The sequence below is a fragment of the Pavona decussata genome, unplaced genomic scaffold (genome assembly GCF_977016875.1).
Source record: "Pavona decussata unplaced genomic scaffold, jaPavDecu1.1 SCAFFOLD_468, whole genome shotgun sequence".
Lineage (NCBI taxonomy): Eukaryota > Metazoa > Cnidaria > Anthozoa > Scleractinia > Agariciidae > Pavona > Pavona decussata.
The window spans coordinates 1189808-1214416 of NW_028145806.1; the positions used below are offsets into that span (position 1 = coordinate 1189808).

The window sequence follows — 24609 nt, forward strand, 5'->3', positions numbered from 1 at the left end:
TTATATATATCTCACACCTCTTAACATACTGATTTCATCCTGGAACAAGGCCACGGCAAATACGTGAAGATCCATCACCGATCCGTGGAACTGGTGGTTATCTTCAAAGCCGTCATTGCCAATCATGTACGGCTTGCCCGTGGGTCCGTAGAACGTTTCGTTGGGACAATATGTTCTCTTGCCTATTTCTTTACCGTTAGCATAGATTGACACCACCCGCGTGATGTGATGCCACGTGACCACCACGTGTGTCCAATCACTCAGAGAAACATTAGCACTTTGTAAGGACCACCACTCTTTGTTTGAGGAACTGTGCCGATAAAATACAATAGTTTGGTTTGCAGTGCTGAGCAGAAACTGTCCGCGAGGATAATGCCAGTCACCATAAATCGACCCCATCCCTCGCCATTTGGTTTGTTTTATCCAACATGAAATGGTGAAGCTAGAATCGTACAAATTGATTTTAGGAGCAGTGGCGAAGGAATTTGATTGGTTAAAACTGAGAGCTTTGCTGCCTGGGCACCTTCCATCGATAAATTTGGGCGATCCACTGAAACTAAAGAGGGAAGGAAAAAAGATTTGTGTCAAGCAAAATGGCACAAATAAAGGTCCCACACAACTTTCGATATAAAGCTCACGTTAGGACCGAGATTTGGGTTCTCGTTTTTGAGGTTTTCTCACCTATCATATAAAGACGAGTAGCAGAACAGATAAAAAATAGTAATTCAAATTGTACTTATGGTCATTTAACTCGGACATGGGCGGCTTTTAGTCCTTTGGGAGGATTTGAGGCGTCATCAACCGCCAACCCTGAAATTATTCCGTCAATCGAAAATTGAACTTTCAACTGTAAATAGTTGGCCTTAATTGTTTTAACTGTCAGCGGTTGGAAACTTAGCCGTCCTTCTACGCCGCCGATTACCCAGGTCTCGTATATGAAACGTGCGCAAAATTACTCAGTTACTAATTAAGGAAAATGTAACTGGCGGTCATTGCAGTCAATTGCAAGAAACGAAAATTTAATTAGCAAACAACACATTGAATACCCCAACCTAACTGCCTTTATCATAAAACTCCGTCATAAAGACAGGAATTGCATGACCAACCTTATGTTCTTGTCTCGACCATCCAAAAGCCAGTGACCAAGGACTTCATTCTCTAAAACGCAATATGACAAGCATTTCACATCAGGAAAGTAAGTGAAAAGATTATCATCAGTTGAACGTATCGTCATAAAATAATGTGTGGAGTATATCTCTGTAAATCTATGAAATATTCATTAGTTTTGTTGGAACAAAGGAAGCCGTGAGTGATAGCCGACGATTTGTAAGGATGTTGTTTTCAGCTTATTTTCTTAATCCCACTTCTTTAATTTTTTTAATTTTTATTTTTTTCATTGGAAAGATGTGCGCATCCGGTTCCCATTTTAACACAGAGTTCTACGGAAGAAATTGAATTTGGTATTATTCCTTCCTCGTCTTTTTAAATAGTTTGTTAACCAATGCTTCACTAGGTACAATGCATATTTACAATTCAGATTGCAAAATTATTATCCTGATTTGTGTTGTTAAGCCGATTCACAGGTATTCTGATCTTGTAATACATCATTTACGTCTTGCTATTTATGTTGAAAAGCACTTGGAAATTCATTTCGTCTGATCAAAACTCTAATCGTCACACTTGTGTTAAAAATTGTATCGCAATACAGGATTTGCGTTTGTCAACGTCAGATCAAGCTTTGTTGTGTGTATGTATTGATTATTTACGAACATTCGCGAATGACTTAAAGAGACAAGACTTTCAAAACAAAACATTTGCTCAGATAAGACCATGTTTTGAGTGACCTCTTAACGTTAACGCGTTCCATATTCGGGTCGAGAAATGTTTTTCAATACCAGCGAACGGAGCCCGTGATTAATTCTACTTGGGCATCCTCAAAGGATGATTTCTCCGCTTTCACCTTCCTGAATTCAGCCATTACTCTAGACGTTTCAGGGGCATAAAATTGCAATCAGAAAATTGATCCACGCTTTACGACTGACTAATGCAGTCTTGTAGCTCACCCACCCTCTCCATCTCGGGACAAGTGTAATTTGTCAATTACCCCCCGAGGATGCTACGCCATTATTACCTATATATTCTGTTGGGGCATTCGCTTGACGCTACGCTATCGTTACTCATTTACTCCTTGCGCGCCCTATTTAGGTATGGTCGAGATTTCATAAGGTATAGGAGCTGTAGTATTTCAACCATAACAACTTTAAGTACTATTAGGCGGGAACGCCAAGGATGCCTCCTCAGGTTTTGGCCTCTGTGACAAAACCCTGCGGGGGCAATAATCCTCTTCTTCTGAGTAACCACATGTCTTTTATTAAAGGAAGACCACTGACACTTGAGTTAGAATCGTAGCACATTTAGAGATTTTTGGTTGTTTTAGTTCACATACACAGAATGTTAACGTTAACGATACGAAACACTGAAACTGTGGATGAAAGATTAGAAAAAAAAACTCCCTGAATAGCATAACTTTATTGCCATACTTAAATTCCGTAAGCATATCACTGAGGCATCCTTGCTGTGTTCACAATTGACAGGTGTCCACAATGACCCACTCTGAGGAACGTTCCTGCATTGGTATATGGAACTTTCAGTACCGTCACATTGCATGTCATCCAGCCATATGAAGCCAGTTCCCTCACCAAACCAAGCACGTCGTGGAGCACTGTGCGCACCAAGGAACCCAAGTTCACGACACACGACTTGTCCGTCTTTTATATCCCAATTGTTGTCACAAACAGTTCCCCAGACGCCATTGTGAGAAATTTCTACTCTTCCTTCTCCTTTCGAGTTGCCATTAGCAAGTCTCATATGATTAACCGCTGAAAGATTTATTGAAAGACAAACAAGAACACTCAATGTAAGTAAACATTAGTTTATCGGGCATCATTTTAGGTTCCATTGTGATCCCAAACACTAACGAATCTAGCCGTGCGAAACGTTTTTTCGAAGCTTGCTCGCATTCCGTTAAAATTGTTTGGAGCATTTAGAGTAGTTTTCTTTTAAAGGCGAAAAAAATGGATTTTATTTCGACCAAATAAAAGCTTTTATGTCTCCCTCCCGGGTGCCTTCTCTATTAGGTTTGTCACAGGGGACAGGGGTGAGTTGGTTGTGAGACAATGGCTCATGGTTCCTCGTTTGAACCTTGGATCTTTACGAAAACAGATCACCATCGTATGATTATCACGAGACTCTCCGGACAATAACCTTTTCGCAACATCACGAGGCTTTTGGCCAAATGTTCACTCACAGTAAAAATACTTAGCCTCGCTTTCATAGTTAGGCAAAGACCCTTTATAAGAGGGCGTATCCATTAGTTCGCCCTCTCAGTCTGCAAGCCTTAAACTTCAGATTTCAAGAAAATCAAGCAAATAAAATAAAATCCTTTTCCGAACCCTTAGACGAAAACAAATACATAATTTTCTTTCTCCGCCCTGGCTGGGACTCGAACTCGCGAATGTTTTGACCGAGTGACACCTGGAGGTCTGGGGTGGGTGATGGGCACAAAAAATGCAGAAAACGAAAAAGACAAACAAAAAAGGGTTTAAGCAAAAGCGGCGAGTCACGCCACTTACTAAGTTGCAAGATTAAATGGTGAGTAAAAGGTGATTCTGCCGATAATTTAGCTTCAGAAATCTAAATAAGCTGGAAAAGAAAGCAGGACTAACGTTCGTGAAACACGAAGCCGGTTATCAAATCCGACATGAATCCTTTTAATAACATATTTCACGCATGGTCCTAACATATTTCAAGAACACTGAACTTCTGGCTTAAGCCATCCCTTACACAAAGTAACCCTGGCGCCTTAACACCTTGTAAAGGAGCAAAGAGCACTGACTTACCAGATGCCATGACCGTTGGACTTGTACAAGTCTGTTAATAGAAAATGGAAGACGAATTTAATCTTCAGAAACACCTTCTTAAAACAAGCAGGGTAGGTTTGCGCGTTGGTTCATTTATACTGTGTAATTTTAACTATCAGAGTTCCATTGGTTTCATTGTACTGCGTAAGAAACTTACCACCCGCCATCATGTAAGCCGCCTTAGAAGAACATACAATCATTGCAGGAGGCTGGGAGAAGAGGGAAACTTGCAGGAGAAGAAAAAGAAAGCCTTTTTTTCCTTTTAAATCGCCTCTCCTCTTCCTTGTATTTCAAGGGAGCACGATACAGATTCAGTTTCGTTTTTGTAATAATTCGCCATAGAAGTAACAAAGATGTGACTTCATTAGATTGTCCTCTGTAAAACTCCTTCCATGAATTTGCACCGTATACGCCAAAATCCATACGAACGGCTATAAAGTTTGATTTTAAAAAAATTGAACTACATAGGAGGGCTAAAAATGGTGCATTTTATCAAAACTTTACGGCGAAACACTCTTTTCCCGATTTTGGGATGCGCACAATTCCCTCTTTCCTCCCCATTTCTAGCACCTAACACGCCCACCGCCAACTTGAATCATATTTTCTAGATTGCCGCTCTTATTGTGTTCAGAAGACGGCAGGATAGGGTGAGAGCATTTTGAGCAGACATTCCATCCAAACTGGATTCGTTAGAATCCTTGAATAATCCTTCAAAAAAAGAGCTGTCAGCCTTTAATAATGTAAGGGAGCTTGATAGCCTTAGCGACCGAATATCAAATGCCAGTAATTCTTTCACAGTAAAACCTCACCTCCAAGATAAGCACTATAAGAATCCATGCGGTGTTCATCGTTTTCTTTCCTACTTTCTCGTCAACCTAATCGTTTACAGACAAAACAACCTGAATTAAGAAAATAATAAATCGAAGCGAAGATTATATCTCTAAGTCTTAACTACAGTCATTTTTACCCAATAAAGCCCTCATGTCGAAAACCGAGCTGATTAGTATTATTTGAATTGACGCGGAAGAGAATAAGCCCGTCCGTTTTAGCAGCATTCTTATTTACTTTCATGTCGGTCGTTCGCGCTAATTAAGAAAGGCTGGTAAACAGGAAAGAAGCGTAAGAGTTGTTCAAGGCGTAGCCGAGGACAACTCTAGCTTCTTGACTACTTACCCAAATTCCCAAGTGCGTCCATAACCCGATGGTTGCATAGCTGTGGTGTTTACCATCTCTTTTTATTGCATAAATAAATATGGAGGATTTATTAATTAAGGCTGCAACCTATGCGGAGAATGACTGTCGTTTACATGAGTTTTACAATTGAGGTATGAAATTTTTAATATTTTAATATGGTTTACGAGGTAAATTTTAATATATTGTAGTTCTTTCTTTTTTAGCTAGAGTTAAAATAGGCTATTTAGTTAGGTGTCCACTATTAGTAGAGGGGACTTCTCCCCCCAGCTACATTCAGTTTGTGACACAATAATAAAGTTATTATTATTATTATTATTATTATTATTATTATTATTATTATTATTATTATTATTATTATTATTATTATTATTAAGATACTGGTGTTATTCACGCATCTAGTAAACCGGCAAAATCTGAAATTGGATTTATATGTAATCACTAGGTTTAGCTCTCCTGACAGGGTTCACCGTTTCTCATCCCAAAATCTCACGGCCCAACTTTTTCAAAAGACATTTCAATGATTGAAAGTTTTTATCCATGTTTTGTAACCTTGGTCACTGTCGAAGCCCCGCTTTTAAATATCGGTTTTCAGTTCTGTATTTATATTTTTAGTAAAATTTAACCAAGCAACCATCAGAATTACTAACTTTTCACCAAAACGTTCATTTAAAGATTTAATTATTCTTTCTTTTCATAAGAAAGTTTTTCTACCCGGTAAAATCCCGAAAATAATCGAAAAAACTAAAAAAGCTTGCAGTCAGTAGCACAAAAAAATAAATCAGCCTGCAAGAACAGTTTTCATTAAAGCCATTTGAAATTCCTTCAAATACTCAACACACTGAGGAATCACTGATAACATGTATGAGTCTCGTTCACTTGCCTTGCGACGATTGATTTCAATATTATCTTATCAGATTCTCTGGGCGAAAGACCTCAAATAGACCAATGATTTCAACTTCTTTGCGTCGTAGTCGAGGACGAAGAGTAATTTGCTCAGGTTAATTAACATCCAAGTTGAACGCTCGTTCTAAGAAACTCTAATAAATCTTGAGCGAAAAGCCAAGCTTACAGCAAACTCACGTCAAGGTGCAACACACGGACTAATAACCAACGCGTATTAACCAATCAGAGAGCGCGCTTTACTGACGTTATGTCGCAGGCGCATGAAAAATATAGGGCGCGCGAGGAAGGGAGACACGCGAGGGGAAAAGGCGCGCCTGCCCAGGATTCGTTTCCCGCCCCCTATCCAATAACTTAGGATCAAAGAAATTAGCATATGATAGCCAACGCGCAAGTCGTTTGTCAATTAAATGCGTTCTACCGGGAAACAATCGATGTTTTTTGCCTATTCTGCATATCCAAGCTTTATACAGATAGCTTAATCGTTTCGATAGCATGTTTATTCATGGCAAAATTTAAATTTTGAGAGTTTTGTTTTGGAGCCGCAAAGTTCATTTCAAGTGCATAGGTATAGTTAAATATGTGATTGTAAATACAGTACGCAAAAGTTTTAACGTTAAGATATTTTTAGAAACGGCCAAAGGTTATTTTTGCTGTATTTTACTCTTTTCTTAACGTTTATTAGAAGACCAGAATTACTTCTGTAGGAACAGTATTTAAAGAGCTACGAATTTTCAAATATTTTCATACAAGCTGTCACGTTGCACACATGAAAGAAATTAGCATATGGTAGCGAAGTCGTAAGTGCTTTTTGAAAAAAAATGTATCATTATGGGCAAGAATCAATATTTTTTTCTTATTCTACATGTCTCTAGCTTTACACACATTGACAGTTTAATCGTTTCTATAGCATACAAATTCTTGGAGGAAACAATCTTTGAATGTTTTATTTTCGAGCCGCGAAATTAATTTCTACCGCACGGTTTTTATTAGCCTGTAAAAAAACACGCATAAGTTTCGAACGTTCAAATTTTTTCAGGAACTGCCAAATGTTATTTTTTCTCTATTCTCTTTGTCTTAATGTATATTAAGAGGCTAGAATTATTTCTGTAGGATCAATATTCACAGAGTTAGACATTTTTCTGTCAGGCAGATAGTCTCACTGAACTGACCTCCGAGATCTGATCTTGAATTATGCTCGTAAGCAGTGTAATTACGAGCTCAGTTCTGGCAAAACCTTCACCTCTTTGTCTTCGGCCTATCGCCTGTGCGAGGAGCATCGATAACTGACGGAAAAATTGAGCTTTTTGCCAATTCTTGTCGGCAAATTGCCACAACATGATCTTTAAGCCGTTTACAAGTTTACAAACGATCTTGTACTTCCTTTGACTGACAGCTTTCTCGCCCAATCGGAATATTGAGAGAACGGAAACAAAACGATTTTGGTGGGCCTCTCGGATGCAAACCTCTGTTACGCGACTTTACTTTAAAAGAGACACTCGCTCCCTGATCAGGAGAGTATTCGTTCAAGTTTACAAATCCTTGATGCCTATAATAGAACATAACATACACTGCATAAATGCTAGCTCTATTTAAGCAGCTTCCAATTAGCGACAGCATCTTGAGACCACAACTATAACCTTGAGAAAATAATTTGAGCTAAAAAAATTAAAAAGTGAACATTAAAACTGTAAACCTTCAAAGTAAAGAACCAATTGGAAGGAGTGCGAACGGGAATAAAAGACCCAGGCAAAGCAACTCGTAATCAAAAGGCCGTTAACTTTGGAACAGCTGCAGTTTTTAATATCTACCAACAAAAAGAAAGGACATGCAAATCACAGAAACGCGTTAATTAATTTGACGAAAAGATCAACCGACCGCAGAAGAAACTTTCAGTTGCTCAGTATTTTTAATGATCAGTAAAAATAACAGCACCAAATTAAACTTCAAAAAAGAAACGTTTTCGCTAGTTCTTTCTTCTTTATATTGCTAAACGGACAATTCCTGCCAGCCTGGTAATATATTTTCTTAGTATAATTACTCAGGTGATTATAGAGATTCTGTTGATCTCATTGGTAGTGCCATTGCGTCATAGCCTGCTATAATCACCTCGCGCGCAGTGATTAAAGCGGGAGCACTAATTTTCAAAATGGTCGCTTAGTTCAGTTTGTTGATGATTTTTAGGACGAAATCAAATACGATGAAAGAAAATGCATTTCCGAAAGGTACTAAAGATGCAGCTAAGTCCGGGATGCACTTTTTGAAGGCAAGATATGAAAGTTTTGCTAATTGTTAAAAAGCCTCTTGTAAATTGCAATGGAAATGGAGATTCTGTGAATGTTGTCGATGTCGAAACCAATTTGAGCTTAAAATAAGAAACAACGAATTAAATTCACGCAAAATTTTCTTTATTTAACAGAATGGTTTAAATAACAAAACGAATTTAAGATAGAATTTGAAAGAATGGAAGTAAATGAAATGTCTCTCTAAGTTTTATCTTTCAGTGAAGATAAAAGATGGCAGATTTTATATGAAAACTAGTTTGTTGTTGGTTCGAGCAGTTCTCGACCATAATCTCAGAGGTTAAGTGAAATTCATAGAGATGTAGTTTAGAAAATATAAACGAAGCAAAAACATTCCGCAAAATTAGGAGCATTAGGGACTGGTCATAAAGTACAGGGGGGAGTGGGCTGGAAAAAAAGGGGGGGTGGGTCACTGTTTTCATGCATGTAAAAAGGGGTGGGCTAGCAAAAACCATGCATCATTAAAGGGGTGGGGCACATAATATTTTTGCACATGTTTTGCATCAAATGGTGCCTTTTGCCAGTAAAACTGTGAAATGTATTAACAGTAAAAGCACAAATTATAATTGTGTAGTTTCAGAAAATATCCATCCCCCATCACAGAGGGAATTTATAAAAGGACGCCCTACCGCCAGGAACTTCCAAGTTTCTTTCATACAATCTCTGTAATTTTGTTCTTTCTCTTACCACCATCCCCTCCAGAATCTTGAATTCCCTCCATGGGTGGGGTAAGGATATTTTCTGGAACTACACATTCTATCAAGAAAAGGGCAAGTTCACTCGCATCCATTAAAATGAACAACTATGATTCCATGTGGTTATTAATGATACATATTAGATGCACATTATCTTCTCAAAATCATTTCAGGTATTTCAACAAAAATAGATCTCATGCAATGATAAACTTCAAAAACAAGACTTTGTGCATGTGTGCTCCTTCCTCTATCATACTTGTCCTCTAATTTGTCTAGTTTTATGTATAGTCTTACCTTTATTTACTAGGGGTGGGTCATTTCATTTTTTACCTGAAAAATATGGGTGGGCCATGCATTATTCTGCAAAAATATGAGGGTGGGTCACACAAAACTAGCCTTCGTAAAAATGAATTTTTCCAGCCCACCCCCCCCCCCCGGTACTTTATGACCAGTCCCTTAATAAGAGGAAATATTTACCTCGATCTCTCAAACTCTATTCGAACTCAGTTGTCCCGGGTTGTAGCTTTCAAACATTTTCAAAACCTAACCCTTTTCTTATATATTGTTATTTCCTTTTGTTGATTATTCCAAACCGTCTGTTCATTTTTGAGTACAAAAGTTAGGCACTCAAGGTACACTATAATTTGAAGACTGTCTCATCCAAATAGCAAAGAATGCATACAAAGCCTGTGTCTGTAGAAGAATGGTCTTATACCGAATGATTCAGTTTTCGGAACTCTCGCAGCCAAATAACGCTGGCTACCACGTCGAAATCGCTGAGACATCGTATATCAAATATATGCAATCTTCCAAATCGTCTCTGTTTTGTTATTTCCTTTTATACTGAGTTTTCTAGTTTCACATAGGCACGATATTAATTGACCACTTTCAACTCGATCAACGTTCCCTTCCTGTTTTTAACGCAACAGTTGTTAACTCACCTCTCTTCTCGCGGCAGCAATTTTACTGTAGTTCCGGCCCACAATAACCTCTGTAGTGAGTTCTTTTCTTTTCGCTCGTTCAGATCAACACGATAACATCTATCGATGTACTATGGTTAATTTATAACATATCTCTTGCTCTCTCTGAAACACTTAATTATTTTGCTGTTAAAGTTAGCTAAAATAAGCTTATTCGCTCAAGCTCTGCAACTGGGGTAATTGTAACAGCCCAAAAAAAAAGCACTTATCAGCAGCTCTCCCAAAATAATTTAGTGTTTTAGAGAGAGTTATTTGGGCAAAATATGAAGAAATTCAAAATTTCAAGACTGACGCCGGATTCTCGATATTTAAAGACATTGGCTCTTAAAATGAATTGTGGAGCTCCGCTTTTATATCCGCTCCGCTTTTAGCTTTTATATTTATTTGACCGGAATATATTATTTATCATGCAGAGCACTTCTTAGCTCCCATTCATAAGATGGAACACCTGCTTAAAAGGAGCAGAGTCACGACTTAATTTTGCGTGTCAGTTCATTTTAACATAACGTGTGGTTTTAACTGTCAGAGTTCCGTTAATTTCATTTTGCTTCATAACAAACTTACCAATTTTCATGACATAAGCCGCGCATGAAGCACGTACAATCACCGCGTGAGGTGTAGCCTGCGAGGCAGGTGATAGACGGTAGGATAGAGTGAAGGCGTTCCGAGTAGACACCAGGGAACTTAAGCAACGGCGAAGGCAACGTAAACGGCAACGTAAAAAGGACTTGAAAATATAAGTTCATGTTACTTGTTTGTCCCATGAACCTAGTTTAATGGCCTTAGCTTCCACGAGTCTCCTGTAGCTCAGTTGTAGAGCATCCGAACTAGTAGTCGGAAGGTCTTAGGTTCGACTCCTGATAGGAGCACTCGGAATTTCTTTTTCCGAGTTTGCCTGTGTCATTACTGAAAAATACATCATTCTCATTACTTGCACTACTTCAGGATAATTCCAATTCATTCAATTTGTAGGATGTGGCCGAAGTATCCAGGAACAAAATTGATAGAAACGGCTTTCAAGTAAGGAAGGACAATGAAAAATCCACCTTCGCGTGCTCGCGTTCTCCACAAAAACCTTGAATTTGGTCATTTTACGTTGTTGTTTTGCAGATGACGGCAAAGAAAAATATTAATGTACCAAAACATACAAAGCACGTGCAGAGCGATTGCTTTTGCTCATTAAACCTATCGTTTTTGTGGCGTTCTCGCTGTGGTCGCCCTCGTCTTTGCTTAATAAAGTCCCTTTCAAACATTCATTCGTTAGAATCCCTTCAATAATTCTCCTCAAAAAGCGCAGTCAACCTATAATGGAGCTGGATAATCCCAGGGACCGATTATCAAATGCCAGTTGCTGTTAAACGGTAAAAACTCACCGCCAATATAAGTATAAGGATCCATGCGTGGTTCATTTCTTTCTTTGCTGCTTTCTCGTCAACCTCTCGTGTAAAGACAAAACACCTGAATTAAGAAAACAATTAAACCAACTGAAGTTTATATTTCCATATTTAAACGACAGTTTTACTCAGTAAATTGCCCACATGTCGAAAACCGAGCTAATTAGTATTATGTGAATTGACGCAGAAGAGAATAAGCCCGTCCGTTTCAGCAGTATTCTTATTTACTTTCATGTCGGTCGTTCGCGCTAATTAAAAAAGGTTGGCAAATAAGAAAGAAGCGTAAGAGTTGTTCAAGGCGTAGCCGAGAGCAACTTTAGCTTCTTGACTACTTACTGCCAAACTTGCGTTAGCCAAGCCAAGCTGAAGCAAACTCACGTCAAGGCGCAACACACGGACTAATAACCAACGCGTATTAACCAATCAGAGAGCGCGCTTTACTGACGTTATGTTGCAGGCGCATGAAAAATATAGGGCGCGCGAAGGAGGGAGACACGCGAGGGGAAAAGGCGCGCCTGCCCGGGAGGCCCACCAAATTCGTTTCCCGGGCTCCCTATCCAATAACTTAGGATCAAAAAATTAGCATATGAAAGCCAAAGCGCAAGTCGTTTGTCAATTAAATGCATTCTACCGGGAAACAATCGATGCTTTTTACTTATTCTGCATATTCCAAGCTTTATGTTTAATGTTTAATGTTTAATAATTCTTTGCCATGCTAGTATATGTACAATAAAAAAAATGAAATTTCAAAAGTTATAAAAAGCTTATGACCGGAGAATAATTGGGGGAAACTAAATTCCCATACAAAGAATATTCTCCAAAAAAAAAATGTAAACATCCTAAAAAAAAAGAAACAAAAAATGAAACAAATATTAAAGGCGGCTAAAAACTAGCTTAATTAAATTACCTACTAAAATTGATACTAAGAATTGTGAAGTAAAATTTACAAATGCCCCAAAGCTAACCTAACGAGTTACTCCTGACTTAAATGACACAAATGATCTAAAAGATGGGATTTTAAACGTTAGAATATTTTCAGAAACGGCCAAATGTTATTTGTGCTGAATTCTAATTTTCTTAACGTTTACTAAAATACCAGAATTACTTCTGTAGGAGCGGTATTTACTGAGTTACGAATTTTCAAATATTTTCATACAAGCTGTCACGCTGCACGCATTCAAGAAATTAGCATATGGTAGCGAAGTCGTAAGTGCTTTTTCAAAAAAATATATTATTGTGGGCAAGAATCCATATTTTTTCTTATTCTACATGTCTCTAGCTTTACACACATTGACAGTTTGATTGTTTCTATAGCATACAAATTCGTGAAGAAAACAACCTTTGAATGTTTTATTTCCGAGCCGAATTTATTTCCACCGCACGGTTTTTATGAGCCTGTAAACACAGGTCACCAAAGCGTTTGTGACACAGCTTACCATGCAAGCGTGATTTAAGAGTTTGTATGGAGTTAAAATTAAATCGAAATTTAGACAACAATTTTCCCTAAAAAACCCACACAAAATATACTAAAGTCTGAAAAAGCTTACCCGGTGTGTTTTGCTGTGTTTTCAATGCTCTTCAGTGCTTTCAAACGCTGTTTTTGAGCGGTTTATCTCTCAGCAGCTGGTCCACGTGCATCATTGATTATGTTAATGGAAGGTAGGAAACTACAAGTCGAATTTCAATGAAATTTGGCCCGTCATTTAAGGAGAGCACTTCGAAAACCTCGCTAAAATTTGCTTGAAACTTAAGCTCTCGCTTACCTGCCTCACCATATGGCAAGAAGGATGATGTGCGGTCCCTCCTGGGTAGCTCATTTACGGATGAGTTCATTTATTGACACACAGGACTTTGTTGAAAACAAAGTTCATTTCAAATCGGGTGCCATTTTTGCCGCCGACCGAGCCGTGTCCCTGGAATGTTGGAACAAACTCACGGTCAAACCTAGGCACGAGTACTAAAATGTGCCCAGCCGGGGAAATCCACGGGAAGCCTTTGGCACGTAACAAACCACACACACCGCTTCCCGGCTAAGGGCAGTTCTGCACCAGCCAGCCGTGCTTGGCGTGACAGCAAGAAACGTCTCTTGAGAATATGAATTGACTTTTGTGTTATTATCAATATTATTATGAATTGACTTCACAATTATCCAACTCGTTAACTTACGAGTTGACTTTTATTGAATAAAAGCTGACTGAAAGAAACTGAAAATTTGTCTTTGTATACACGCTCTCCAAAAAAACCTTGAATTTCGCAAAGTTGTAGTTTTGCCGAGAACGGCAACATTTTTTTAAAAAACGTGTAAGGTCAATGTTTTGCTCATTAAACCTTTTGTATGTCGAAGTTCTCATTACCGGTTTATTCCTTGCGAGCAGGAGGGCAGGAAGAAAAAATAATCTAAGTCGTTTGACAAAATCTGGCGATGAGTGTTAAGTCGTTTTCGGTAGGTTGGTACGAAGTTACATCCGCTGCAAGATGTAGTCACTTTCATGGATGAGCAAATATATATGTCGAGGTAATTCGGTATAAGTTGTATATTTATTTATATTCTCTTGTCACGTTAATGCGAACCTAGCTCAATTATACCATCCTGCAGGCTAACTGATGAACAAAATAATGTTTTACGCGTTACTGAAAAAGGCCACAACAAGGTCGGCTGGCTGATGCAGAACTGCACTTAGCCGGGAGGGGGTGTGTGTGGTTTGTTACGTGCCAAAGGCTTCCCGTGGATTTCCCCGGCTGGGCACATTTTAGTACTCGTGCCTAGGTTTGACCGTGAGTTTATAACCTAACCTGGCGTCGATGTATTACCAATATCTCTTACCCATGGAGCTCCGCTATTAATGTAGTGTCGTCAGCAAAATGGCTTAGCTTAGCTTCACTGAAATTAGATAGTTCAATACCTGTTACTTAAAAATTATGTCCAAGAAGTTCTACACATTAGATGAATAATAGACGGCTCGCTTAGAGGACATCCTTTCCTTACACCCCCTGACACCCGAAAATAATCAGTCATGTGTCCGCCGTTTGTAGCTCCACTTTCAACATCACTATAGAGCACCGAAATCCATTTTTGAATGCTGTGGCTGGCTCGTGTAGACGTACATTAGCACATAGGCCATATGAATTGGTGGATATCCTAAGCGCATGAACATGTATGAGATTTTAAAGAACAATTGCTAAACTAAGATACATTTCAAATTTGAGTATTGCCTGAATAAATTGATCTCCGGAAGTCCCTGTGAGACCTTTAAGCTTCAGCAGAACTTCATTCCATTATGTCAAAAGAAGCCTTCTGAATAATAATTGGTGATTTCAACATTCATTGGAATGAAAAGACACAGAGGAAAACTTTTTTTAACCAAATAATTATATGTGATAGATACAAACAACACATTCTCAACACAGAACTACGATAGATAACATTTACACTAATCTTTGCAACTCGGAACTCAAAACAGGTATCACTAAAACATACTTCAGGGACCATAAGGCAGTTTGGATAGCCTGCGAAAATGGCATACATGCAGTTTGTTCTATTAGTGCCTGTAGTCCTGACCAAGACTGTATGGACACTTTTGAGTTTTTCCTTGCAGCAACATGCCTTTCCTTCATTGGACAGTACTCATTAATCTTGCTCCTTTAATTTCCCGGTTTCCTTTATCAAAAGCTATATTAAAACATCAGAAGGCTTTTCTTCATGTTTTTATATTGAAGCTGCAATGCTGTAAAAAAAGACTTCTTCTTTCTCCAATGATCTGGCACACAAAGAGATGTGGATCAACTTGTAAAGGGGAAACGTCACCAATGTTTCCCCAGTACAACCTCCTGCTAGCTAATAATAACTCTAAAACGTTGTAGCATTTCTCACAGACTTATATGTGCACAATGTGTAATAACACATGTTCTGTACTTTATTTATCGTCTCTTCACACGGAGTTACGTTTTCATTTGTGTACATCAACGTAGTCAACATCCTCCCTTGTTATTCAGAGGCAAGAATTCAGCATATCAACCAATGATAAGGCATGTTTTGCTATGACAGTCATTCATGACTATTTTAGGAGAAAGGTAACGTCCATGAAGTCCATTTATAAGACTCGAAAGGTAATCGCAGTTTAACGAGGGCAAGGCAATATTTCTTGTTGAAGGAGGGTTCGGTCACTTTCCATGTCGAGTTAACCTTTATTTTTTTCCCGTATTTGTAATACAATAGTTGTTTACGGAATTAACATTCCGGTGTCCTGTGATCTGCATGATTTGCGTTGGAGGTATTTCGTTGTCATTCAACTTCTGTGCGAGGTGCTTACGAGCACTATGGTTACGTTTCTAGTCCAAGACGAGCCTCGTTTACCATGTCCTTTAGCAAACTGTTGAGCTTGTTTACCACGATGGGTTGTGCTTTAAACCAAGCTCTTCAATTGATAGGCTGGACGGCTGAAGATTATTCACCGCCAAGTAAAATGGGGGGTCATCCGTTTTCATGCTTTCCGGGCGCTTGCTTGTATAAATTTTGTAAACACGAACTGGACCTCTGTCAGCTGGTAGATCGGGAGCTGAGTACATTCTAGGCTTAATCTGTCGCATATCTCTAGGGTCAGAGCCAGTTCTAGTTTTAGTCTGCTTTTCAACCGAGTATTCTAAATACTCTTTTCCGTCAGGCGTTTGCTTGAGTTTGACATCTCCCCAGCGTAACTCTCCCTGTTCTTTGCCGCCGCGAAGGCCGAAATGTATGGTCGAATTCAGCCACAAAGTGTTTATAACGGCTTAAGGGCTTTCAATCCCTAGGCATTTGGAAGCATAAAGTTTTTCAATTTCCTCGTCTGTTAGGCTATTCGATGTCCTAGGCTTGTTTCCCAATCCCCTGGCCTTTAGATCCTTTTGTTTTGCTTTGAGGGTGGCCATTGTAGTTTTAAACGCAGCGTCAGTAAAAATTGTGAAGCCGTAGCTCTGTTTGTTCAGATATCTCTGGATGCTTGAAAGAACACCTCTCAAACTTGTTGGTTCATAGTCGGAGCCATCTTTTTTTCTAACGGCAAAGATGAACTTCGAAAGGAGGTCGTTCAGAACTTGCGGCGAAAGCTCATGAACAGATGTTGAACCAAGTAAGCCAGGATTTGATGTCTGTATGAAAGTCAGTGTTCCTCTTTGTATTCGGATTTTCTTGTTCTTCTACGAATTCGATCAGTTCCTCATCTGTGATCTTGATAAATCTGCTTGTCTCCATTTTAGAATGAACTTAACTTCGACTCGCGAAAAGACCAACTCCAAAACTCCCAAAAGACCAAACGACGGAAAACCGTTCGGAAAACCACAAGTGCTTGACAGCGCACGAAAATACTGCGAGCTGACTGGTCAAAAATGATATCACACATGTGTGGATAAAAATGATATCGTCACTGGCGGGATAGCGTTTTTATCGATTTGCTACCACTCGGTATACCACTAAATTTTATATAATAAGAAAATATACCGAACCGTTTCTGAGAAAGCGCATAAATTCAAAAATTACGTGAAAATTTAATGTGATCGATTACAACTTTTGTAATTTGACATTTACACATCAATAAATAAAGTGTTCAGTTGTTCTTATTTTACATTTTATTTTTTGTATTTTGGGGTACTTACAGAAAAGAAGATAATGGGGCAATTGTGATAGAAAACAGAAAGCAATTTTGCTTGCCATATGTTTTCTAGAAAAGGTAAAATTTGTTAGCTAATTCGATTCTGCTATATTGTAATCTATGTTGAAGGACTTGAAGTACTGACTCGATGACGCATATTCAGCCTGTAGTTGTTGGGTGGGTTCTGCTGTTGATCCACAGTGGATTTCGTAGTTATTGACGTGAAACGATGTCCAGTAATGGTTTGGTAAGATTTTTTTGCATGGGTTCTATTAAGAATTAACCGGTTGCTGAAGAAGAAATTTGAGCCAATATATATTTTCCACTGGTATTTCGAGCTCTTCACTTTTTGTTCTTGTTCACACCTTGATTCTATCCCTTGATTAGTTATTGCTTTCTACGCTCCTTATTGGCTGATCAAGATTATTTAGGCTCTCGCTTCGTTATTCTCGTCCTCTCACGCCCGTGGCCCCAACATCTCTAGGTATTGCGTTTTACTGTATCGCAGCCCCCCCCCCCCACCCTGCCAGGTCCAGGCTTTCTATGGATTATTTACACATTATTGTTTTTTAGGTTGATACTGCTGATGCCCTTTTGTCTTGTTTAAGGCCAAATAGAGACTAACGTCGACCGAATCAGGTGTTTCAAATGCAACAGAATTGGGCACTGGGCCAGAGTGCAGTTTTGGTTGGTCGTCTACGAGAAGCAACCAACAGAGCAACCTCTACGCCCCTGATTACTTGTACAGGTCCAACCAAGGACCCCAACCCACACCCAGCATAAAACAGGGAAGTTTTTGACGATGATATCGCTGAAATACAGGATATCGCTCAGGTACGATACCTCAAAGGGCTGTTTGAATTTGAATTAGGGACCTGTACAGTATCTAATGTGAAAGGGAATCTGAAGAGAAACGTGCACTTTTGGGAGAGCATAGGTCCCCGTGACTTTATTCTGAATGTCATTTAGCGAGGTTATGTGCTTCCACTGGAAATTTAACCTACGCCAGCTTATTTCAAAAATAACAAATCTGCTCGTGTCCACGCTCAGTTTGTTGAAGACGCAATCAACGAGTTGCTTGATTCCGGTCGCGTTATTGAAGCATCTACGCCTCCACTGGTTATCAAAGCCAATGGTAAAAAACGTCTTATTTTGGATTTGAGACGTGTGAACAAGTATTTGCTTAAGAAGCGAGTCAAATACGAGGACTGAAACATTGCTATGTCCTACTCTTCTCTTGGAGCGTTCATGTTTTCCTTTGATTTAAAAAGTGGATGCCATCACATAGAAATTTTCAAGGACCATCAGGTTTACTTAGGTTTCTCTTGGACCTCGACTGACTCTATGTAGACTAGGTTTCATATGTTAGCTTTTTTGCCTTTCGGGCTCTCAAGCCGTTAGAAAAGCATTGGAGACATTAGGGTATATGTGTTTCGTTATTTCTTGATGACGGCTGGGGTGTTGAAAAAGAACAACAAGTGTGTTGTGCCGTAGGTAATGTGGTTAGGACTGATCTTAGAAGGGCAGGATTCATCACAAACGATGAGAATTCTGTCTGGGAACCTTGTCAGAAGCTAGACTGACTTGGTATTACGTGGGATAGCGCGTTAGGAAGTATCAACATTATTGAGAGGAGATATAACAAGTTATCGGGTACGATTGACAGCATTGTTAAATCGGATTTCGTGGTTTCTGCTAGAAAATTAGCTTCTTTTACTGGTCAGGTTATTTCAACTAGTCCCGTGGTAGGAAGTACTTCTAGGATCATGACCGGAGGCACTGTATTATGTCTACGTTATGTGGCCAGCAATGGGATGCCGAGGTAGTATTGGTTCCATATTGTATCGAAGAGCTGCTGTTTTGGAGGTCGAATCTAGCATCTCTTAAAGCTCGTGATTGTTTCATTGACAGCAAGCCCAGTTGTTTTGCCTATTCTGATGCCAGTGACACTGGGTGTGGTTCGGTTATCACATCTAATCAGGAGTACGTATGCCACAAACTATGGGATCCGTCTGAATGCTCAAAGAGTTCCACGTGGAGAGAATTAGCCCCATTGAATCTTTCGGCCCAATTTTGGAAGGATTGGTCGTGAAATGGTTCACCGATAATCAATCCGCAGCCAGAATAGTCCAGGTTGGAAGCATGAAAGTTGATCTCTACAGATAAGCTATTAAAATTTTCCAGTTCTGTGCAAGCCATCGAATTGAGCTCGATATTCAGTGGGTGCCCCGCACTGACAATGAGAAAGCAGATTATATTAGCCGACACTGATGATTGGCAATTGACTCTACAGTTCTTTCAATTCCTCGATCGCCCACACATTGATTGTTTTGTCAACTTCTACAATACTAAACTGCCCAGGTTCTTTACGCGTTACTGGAACCCAGGTGGCTTAGATATCGAATTTTTCGTGCAAAATCTCCAATCGGAAAATTGTTTAGTTGTCCCTCCGGTGGGCCTCATTGCTAAAACCCTGCATTATTTGAGTGTTCAAGGAGCTTATGCTACTGTGGTGGTTCCGTTTTGGCCTTCTGCTAGTTTTTGGCCGCTTATAACCCACAGATACAGGCAGTTTATCAAGGGACGCATACAACAAGATGGAGCTACAGGCTTAATGCTTGGAACAAAATTGAACTCCCTTTCGCGTTCTAAGCGTTTTAAAGACGGCGTTGCCGATATCAGGTTCGAGTTTGCTTAACTTTGTGCGGCTAAGAACGAGCTTGGTTCAACTAATAGATGAGGCTTGGGCTGCCTGCTGTGTTTGATCTTTCGCTGGATTATATGTTCACAAGATACCCGCTGGGGTTTAAATCCACTATAATAAGACAGAGTCTATGATAAATGAGGATTTGGCGCTGGCCAAGAGTTAAGGCGGCAGTGTACTCAGCGTTCCTGGAACAGTTCTGACTTATGACGTGGCGGATGCTGGTGTTCACCAACCTTAATTAACTTTTTCCTGAGGCCAGCGTTGAACGATGCAGCATTTAAGCCCGTCTTTTAGTTTGATTGAATGTAGTTTTAGTTCCTCGGTAGCCCACGGTCTTTCATGGTTTGACTTTTTAATTTTCTTTTGCAGGTTATGGTTGCTAACGAATCGTGAAATTCACTTCCGTTGGCACCAAGGCCTGATTTTAATCGGTTATTTGCCAGTTTGCTTAAATCTAGGGCCTATTCTACAGCTAAAAGATATGTTAGTGAGATCAATATTTTTTGCGTGGTGTAGGCTAAAACAAATTGCACTGAAGTTGCCGTTTTCCATTTCTATTGTAACAGTTTATTAATTTGAATTAGATCAGCAGCGCAAGCCTCCAGCTTCGATGGTTCTCGTGCATGCGGCGCTAAAGTGGCTACACTCGTTTGTTCCTTATAACAGTCAGAATACCCTTGATAATGCCCTCTGTAAATCTTTGGATGAGAGCGCCAAACGAACCAGAAGTCAGCCCATAATCAAGAAGAAGCCAGTGGATGCTTACTTGGTTAAGAAAATTATAGACAAATACGGTCGAGATGGAGCCTCTCTGAAGGACTTGCGTCTAGCAACTTTATATTGTTTAGGTTTTGCCGGTTTCTTCCGTTTCAGTGAGTTGTCCAACATTCAGCCTGATCATTATTTTAAGCTTTAATTAAGAGTTTGTAAAGGTACAGTAAAAACCCGCATAAAAAAAACATGTGTTTTGGGGGTTCAGGCTGATGTTGTTCTTATATATCGGGTGTTTTCTGCAAAATCAGCCTGAAAATGTTCTTAAGGTGTTCTTATATAAGGTGTTCTTAAATTTCTTTGAGTGACCAATTGAAAGGTACTTTTCATTGAGACGAAAACTGGAACAGTTCAACTGAAAGTGAGGAGTTCAGAGTTGTAAAATAAAACAATTTCCTGTCAGGATATTGTTTCTGCAGGAAAAAAAGAATGTGATTGACAGAAGGTAACAGTCATTTAGTTACATAAATTAGCCAAAATTGTCAGCCAATTTTTTCTGTATGATATTATATTATATTCATATGTCAGGCTGAATGTGTTCTTATGTATATGGTACTTCTTTGACCAAATTTCAGCCCGAGTGTTCTTAGTCCATCTGTTCTTTTATGCGGGTTTTTACTGTATTTGTACCTAAAAGCAAGACGGACGTGTATAGGGAAGGTAACAGCTATATTTACGTCTCTAGGACGCAGAGCAATTATTGCCCAGTTTCCATGCTCGAAAAGTATATTGATGCAGCTGGTTTAGACCTCTCTACGTAGTTCTTTGCCTTTGTTCAGGCCTGTGTCCAAAACGAAGACGGGTTACTCTTTGAGAAGCGGAAAATTATCTAACACTTCTTGTAGAGAAATGTTTAAAACCGCTTCAAGAAAATTAGGTTACAATCACCTCCACAGTTTCCGTTCGGGAGGCATAACCTCAGTTGTTATCAATTATGAATCTGATCCTGTCTCGGAAAGAATGTTGAAGATCCACGGACGCTGGAAGACTGACTGACTGCCAAGGACGTGTATGTTCTCGAATCCAAGACTAATAGGTTAGCAGTTACGAGAGCTTTAGGCAATTGCAAGACTCTAGTCGTAATTATGTGCAATCCTATTATCTTCCATGTAATTAATTTTCTGCTGCTATTTGTATTTATTAAACTTTGTTGGTTCCGCTTGCAAACCATCCCACATACCGTATTTGGCTATTTTTGCGAGTTTACGTACAGCTGTATTCAAGAGGCCAAATTATTTATGTTCGGTTGAACGTAGTGAATTAGAACGTAACAAGGCATTCTGTCAATAATTTACACCATCATACCGGTTACGCCACAAAATGTAATACACATTGACACAAAATATAATAGTAACGTAACACAAATGTGATAACTTTTGACACAAAATGTAATAACTGACAAAATGCAATAGTAACGCGAACGCAAAATGTAATATAGAAAGTAATGCGAAATGTAATAACGGAAAATTTAATATCATTTGAAGAGGCCTTTACAGTATATTTGCATTTGAGCGGGAAGGGACAACATCTGCGATCGGTGGTTTGCTGTGTCCTGGAAAAAAATTAAGCTGTCTCTCTTGGTTAACTCAGTTCTACTGGCAGTTATGATATAAATTTAAGAAGCTGCACTTATAGTTTAATTGCGTTTAAGGGTCTGCGAAATGTGGACGACTTCCTTAAGGATAACTGTTGGCGCGTTCATCGAAAACTAATATGAGATAAAAACATAAAGTAACGACAAGAAAAGTAATTTTTTCTCATTTTATAAAGGGATTTTCTACTTTTTTTCAACAAAGCCTGTCAAGAATTGGTTGCCGTGGTAAAAGAAATGTCAATGAACATTAATCGACCAAATCAAATATTCCCCAGATAAATTTTTCAAAAAGTCTTTCCGGGCGTTTGTTCAAATATTAAAACAAAAAAAAGGTTTTTAACGTTCAAAGTCGCCGCAGGCAGAATTCCCCACCAACCGGTCTAGATAGGGTTAAAAATGCTCCTGGAATTGAAATACTATTGCAATTTGCGTTGTTGCATTTCCCGTTACTTTCTGAATTACATTTAGCGTCAAAAAAATTACTTTTTGCGGTAACGAAGTCAGTACATTTTGTGTCAAAATTTATTACATTTTTTGGCGTGACAATATCTCTGGCATCAGACTAACCGGAAAATGAGATTACTGCCGTTGTATCTTAAGATCGAATCGGCACATTTCAGGACCCACGACCAGAACATCCTAGTTACGGCCTTCAATATAAATGATCTCAACTTTTTATGTCTTATTTAAAAAAATTACTTTACGCTCTCCCAATCCAAAGTTTTGGCCTTACTATTCGCTTTTTGAGACTAAGAATCACCTTATGCCAAAGGGTTCTACCTGTTAAAATGTTTTATCTTTTATGCCTGATTTAGTGATTAACGATCGGCTTTCTCTCGTAACAAGCTCAATTAAGGATAGGGTTTAAAAGATCTCACGTAGCTAAATGTTTTGAATCTTTTCATGGCCGTATTATGGTGTACGGTTTTCCTGGGTACATTCCACAGCAGCCTCCTCCACCGGCATCTCATAGTATGTCTTCGACTCATCCAGCAATTCAGGTTCAAAATAAGGAGTGTCCTTCATCAGCATTTTCTCCAATAATTTTGTCACTTGATCAAATGTAGGTCGTTCACTTGGTTTTTCATTCCAACATTCCAACATCAGCTGAAATCTAACAAAGCAAAGCATTACATTGTAAAGTTTGTAGTTTAGGAATAGAAATTTTCCTTTCCAGTTGAAGAAAGGCGCCTGACCATTGAGAATAAAATATTTCAAGCAGATAAGTCTGTTTTTTTCTCAAGGGCGAGAGAACGCTGAACTGATTAACGACTAAGACTGGAATCCGATAGGGCTGTGCGTGGCTTCTGATGTTCTGTAATGGTAACTAATATTTAGCAGATATATGTTTAAGGACGGCGGGGGCATTAGTTTCGGAATTGAGTGAAAATAGGTCTTAGTGATATAAATCTTACTGATGGTGATGGCATTGTGGAGTTTACAATGAAGTGACAAGGGTGAAAAAAGATTGCACTATTTAATATTGGAAAGAAAGTTAGGCCTACACTCTCCCAATGTAAAGTAATTTCGGCAGCAACCGTCTCCATCCTATCCTTGGAAACAACACCAACAGCATGGGAAAAACATGGTTCCCTCACTTTAGGAAAACCAGCACTAAGAAAAGAACTTTGAGACTGCTTTCTCTCTCTCTTAAGACCATATTACCAAGAAGGTATAGTTTGGCCGTGTGCATCAAATCTGCCGGCAGAAAAGACTTTCAAAAGCTCAAACGACGAAGGACCCCATTGGACAAGTGGAATGACTGGAAACTGACTCGTACATTGTTGGTGGCCTAACACCGAGTTGTTGAATGTTCCCACGATGATGATTATATATGATGGTGATCCAAACAACGTCGATTCGGTCTTTTCGACAAAATGGCACCTCGGAGCACATGCACATCAATACTTGTCGTCTTTGGTACCCCCTCAACAAACTTACTTTTAGCGTCATCAAAGGTATCCCCCACTTTAAAAAAACAGAGAACAAGGACAACTTACACTTCACTAGAGCATGAATCTGGTTTCTCCATGCGATATCCGGTCTTGAGAAGATTGCACAGCTCTTTGTTGTTTACGCCAGGATAAGGATTTCCTCCTGCAAAAAAATTAAATTAAATAGTAATTTGACAGCTGCTTCACTGTTTGAGGCACTTTACCCTCTAAAGTAGATCTTGGGGTTTAATAAAAACCCTTTCCAACTAAAGTTTACAAGTGGTTGATGTACAGTTCACACTTTTATCGTCTTCTTACCCATTGTAGCAATTTCCCAGAGCAAAACACCGAAAGACCATCTGAAAAAAATACAGAACACATGTCCATGAATAGAATGTGCGTTCCAGGTTTGATACGAGATAACACACATTTTGCTTAAGAAAATCATAACTATCAACGATGAAACACCCTAAGCAAGAGAAAAAACGGTGAACAATCCGGCGAACAATCCCGCTACCAAAAGGAAAATGTAACAGTTACAAGAATACTGGACAACATGCTGAAAAAGAAGGATACAAGCCACTTAAAAACAC

The 24609-nt window shown here is 39.1% G+C and overlaps 2 protein-coding genes and 1 pseudogene across 2 annotated transcripts in view; 1 reads left to right on the forward strand and 2 right to left on the reverse strand.

The window, feature by feature from the left end:
• LOC146450364 (uncharacterized) lies at positions 1-15973 on the reverse strand. Its single transcript, XM_085100512.1, has 7 exons — positions 15774-15973; positions 11366-11450; positions 4730-4795; positions 3900-3930; positions 2541-2879; positions 1107-1158; positions 1-556 (listed from the first exon to the last, which is right to left on the reverse strand). Exons 1-7 carry the CDS (start codon positions 15971-15973, stop codon positions 1-3), a joined length of 1329 nt encoding a protein of 442 aa, XP_084956638.1.
• Positions 15974-17239: 1266 nt separating this feature from the next.
• Positions 17240-21494, forward strand: LOC146450365 (uncharacterized; annotated as a pseudogene).
• Positions 21495-21509: 15 nt separating this feature from the next.
• LOC146450366 (uncharacterized) overlaps positions 21510-24609 on the reverse strand; it is a 36284-nt gene continuing 33184 nt past the window's right edge. Inside the window, exons 19-21 of the mRNA XM_085100377.1 lie at positions 24335-24375; positions 24083-24179; positions 21510-23196 (exon numbers count right to left, since the gene is read on the reverse strand). Of these exons, the coding sequence (XP_084956503.1) occupies positions 22995-23196; positions 24083-24179; positions 24335-24375 (340 nt within the window). The 3' untranslated portion in view covers positions 21510-22994. The remainder of the gene's footprint in view (positions 23197-24082; positions 24180-24334; positions 24376-24609) is intronic.

What these genes read in the sequence shown, in the direction of transcription:
- LOC146450364 (XM_085100512.1), bottom strand. Translation starts at nt 15,973, where the DNA reads ATGCGACAGATTAAGCCTAGAATGTACTCAGCTCCCGATCTACCAGCT. An exon ending in TCCTTATACTTATATTGGCG is followed by an intron (nt 4,796 to 11,365) that starts GTGAGTTTTTAC and finishes GTAAACGATTAG; the next exon opens with GTTGACGAGAAAGTAGGAAA. An exon ending in TCCAACGGTCATGGCATCTG is followed by an intron (nt 2,880 to 3,899) that starts GTAAGTCAGTGC and finishes TAAATCTTTCAG; the next exon opens with CGGTTAATCATATGAGACTT.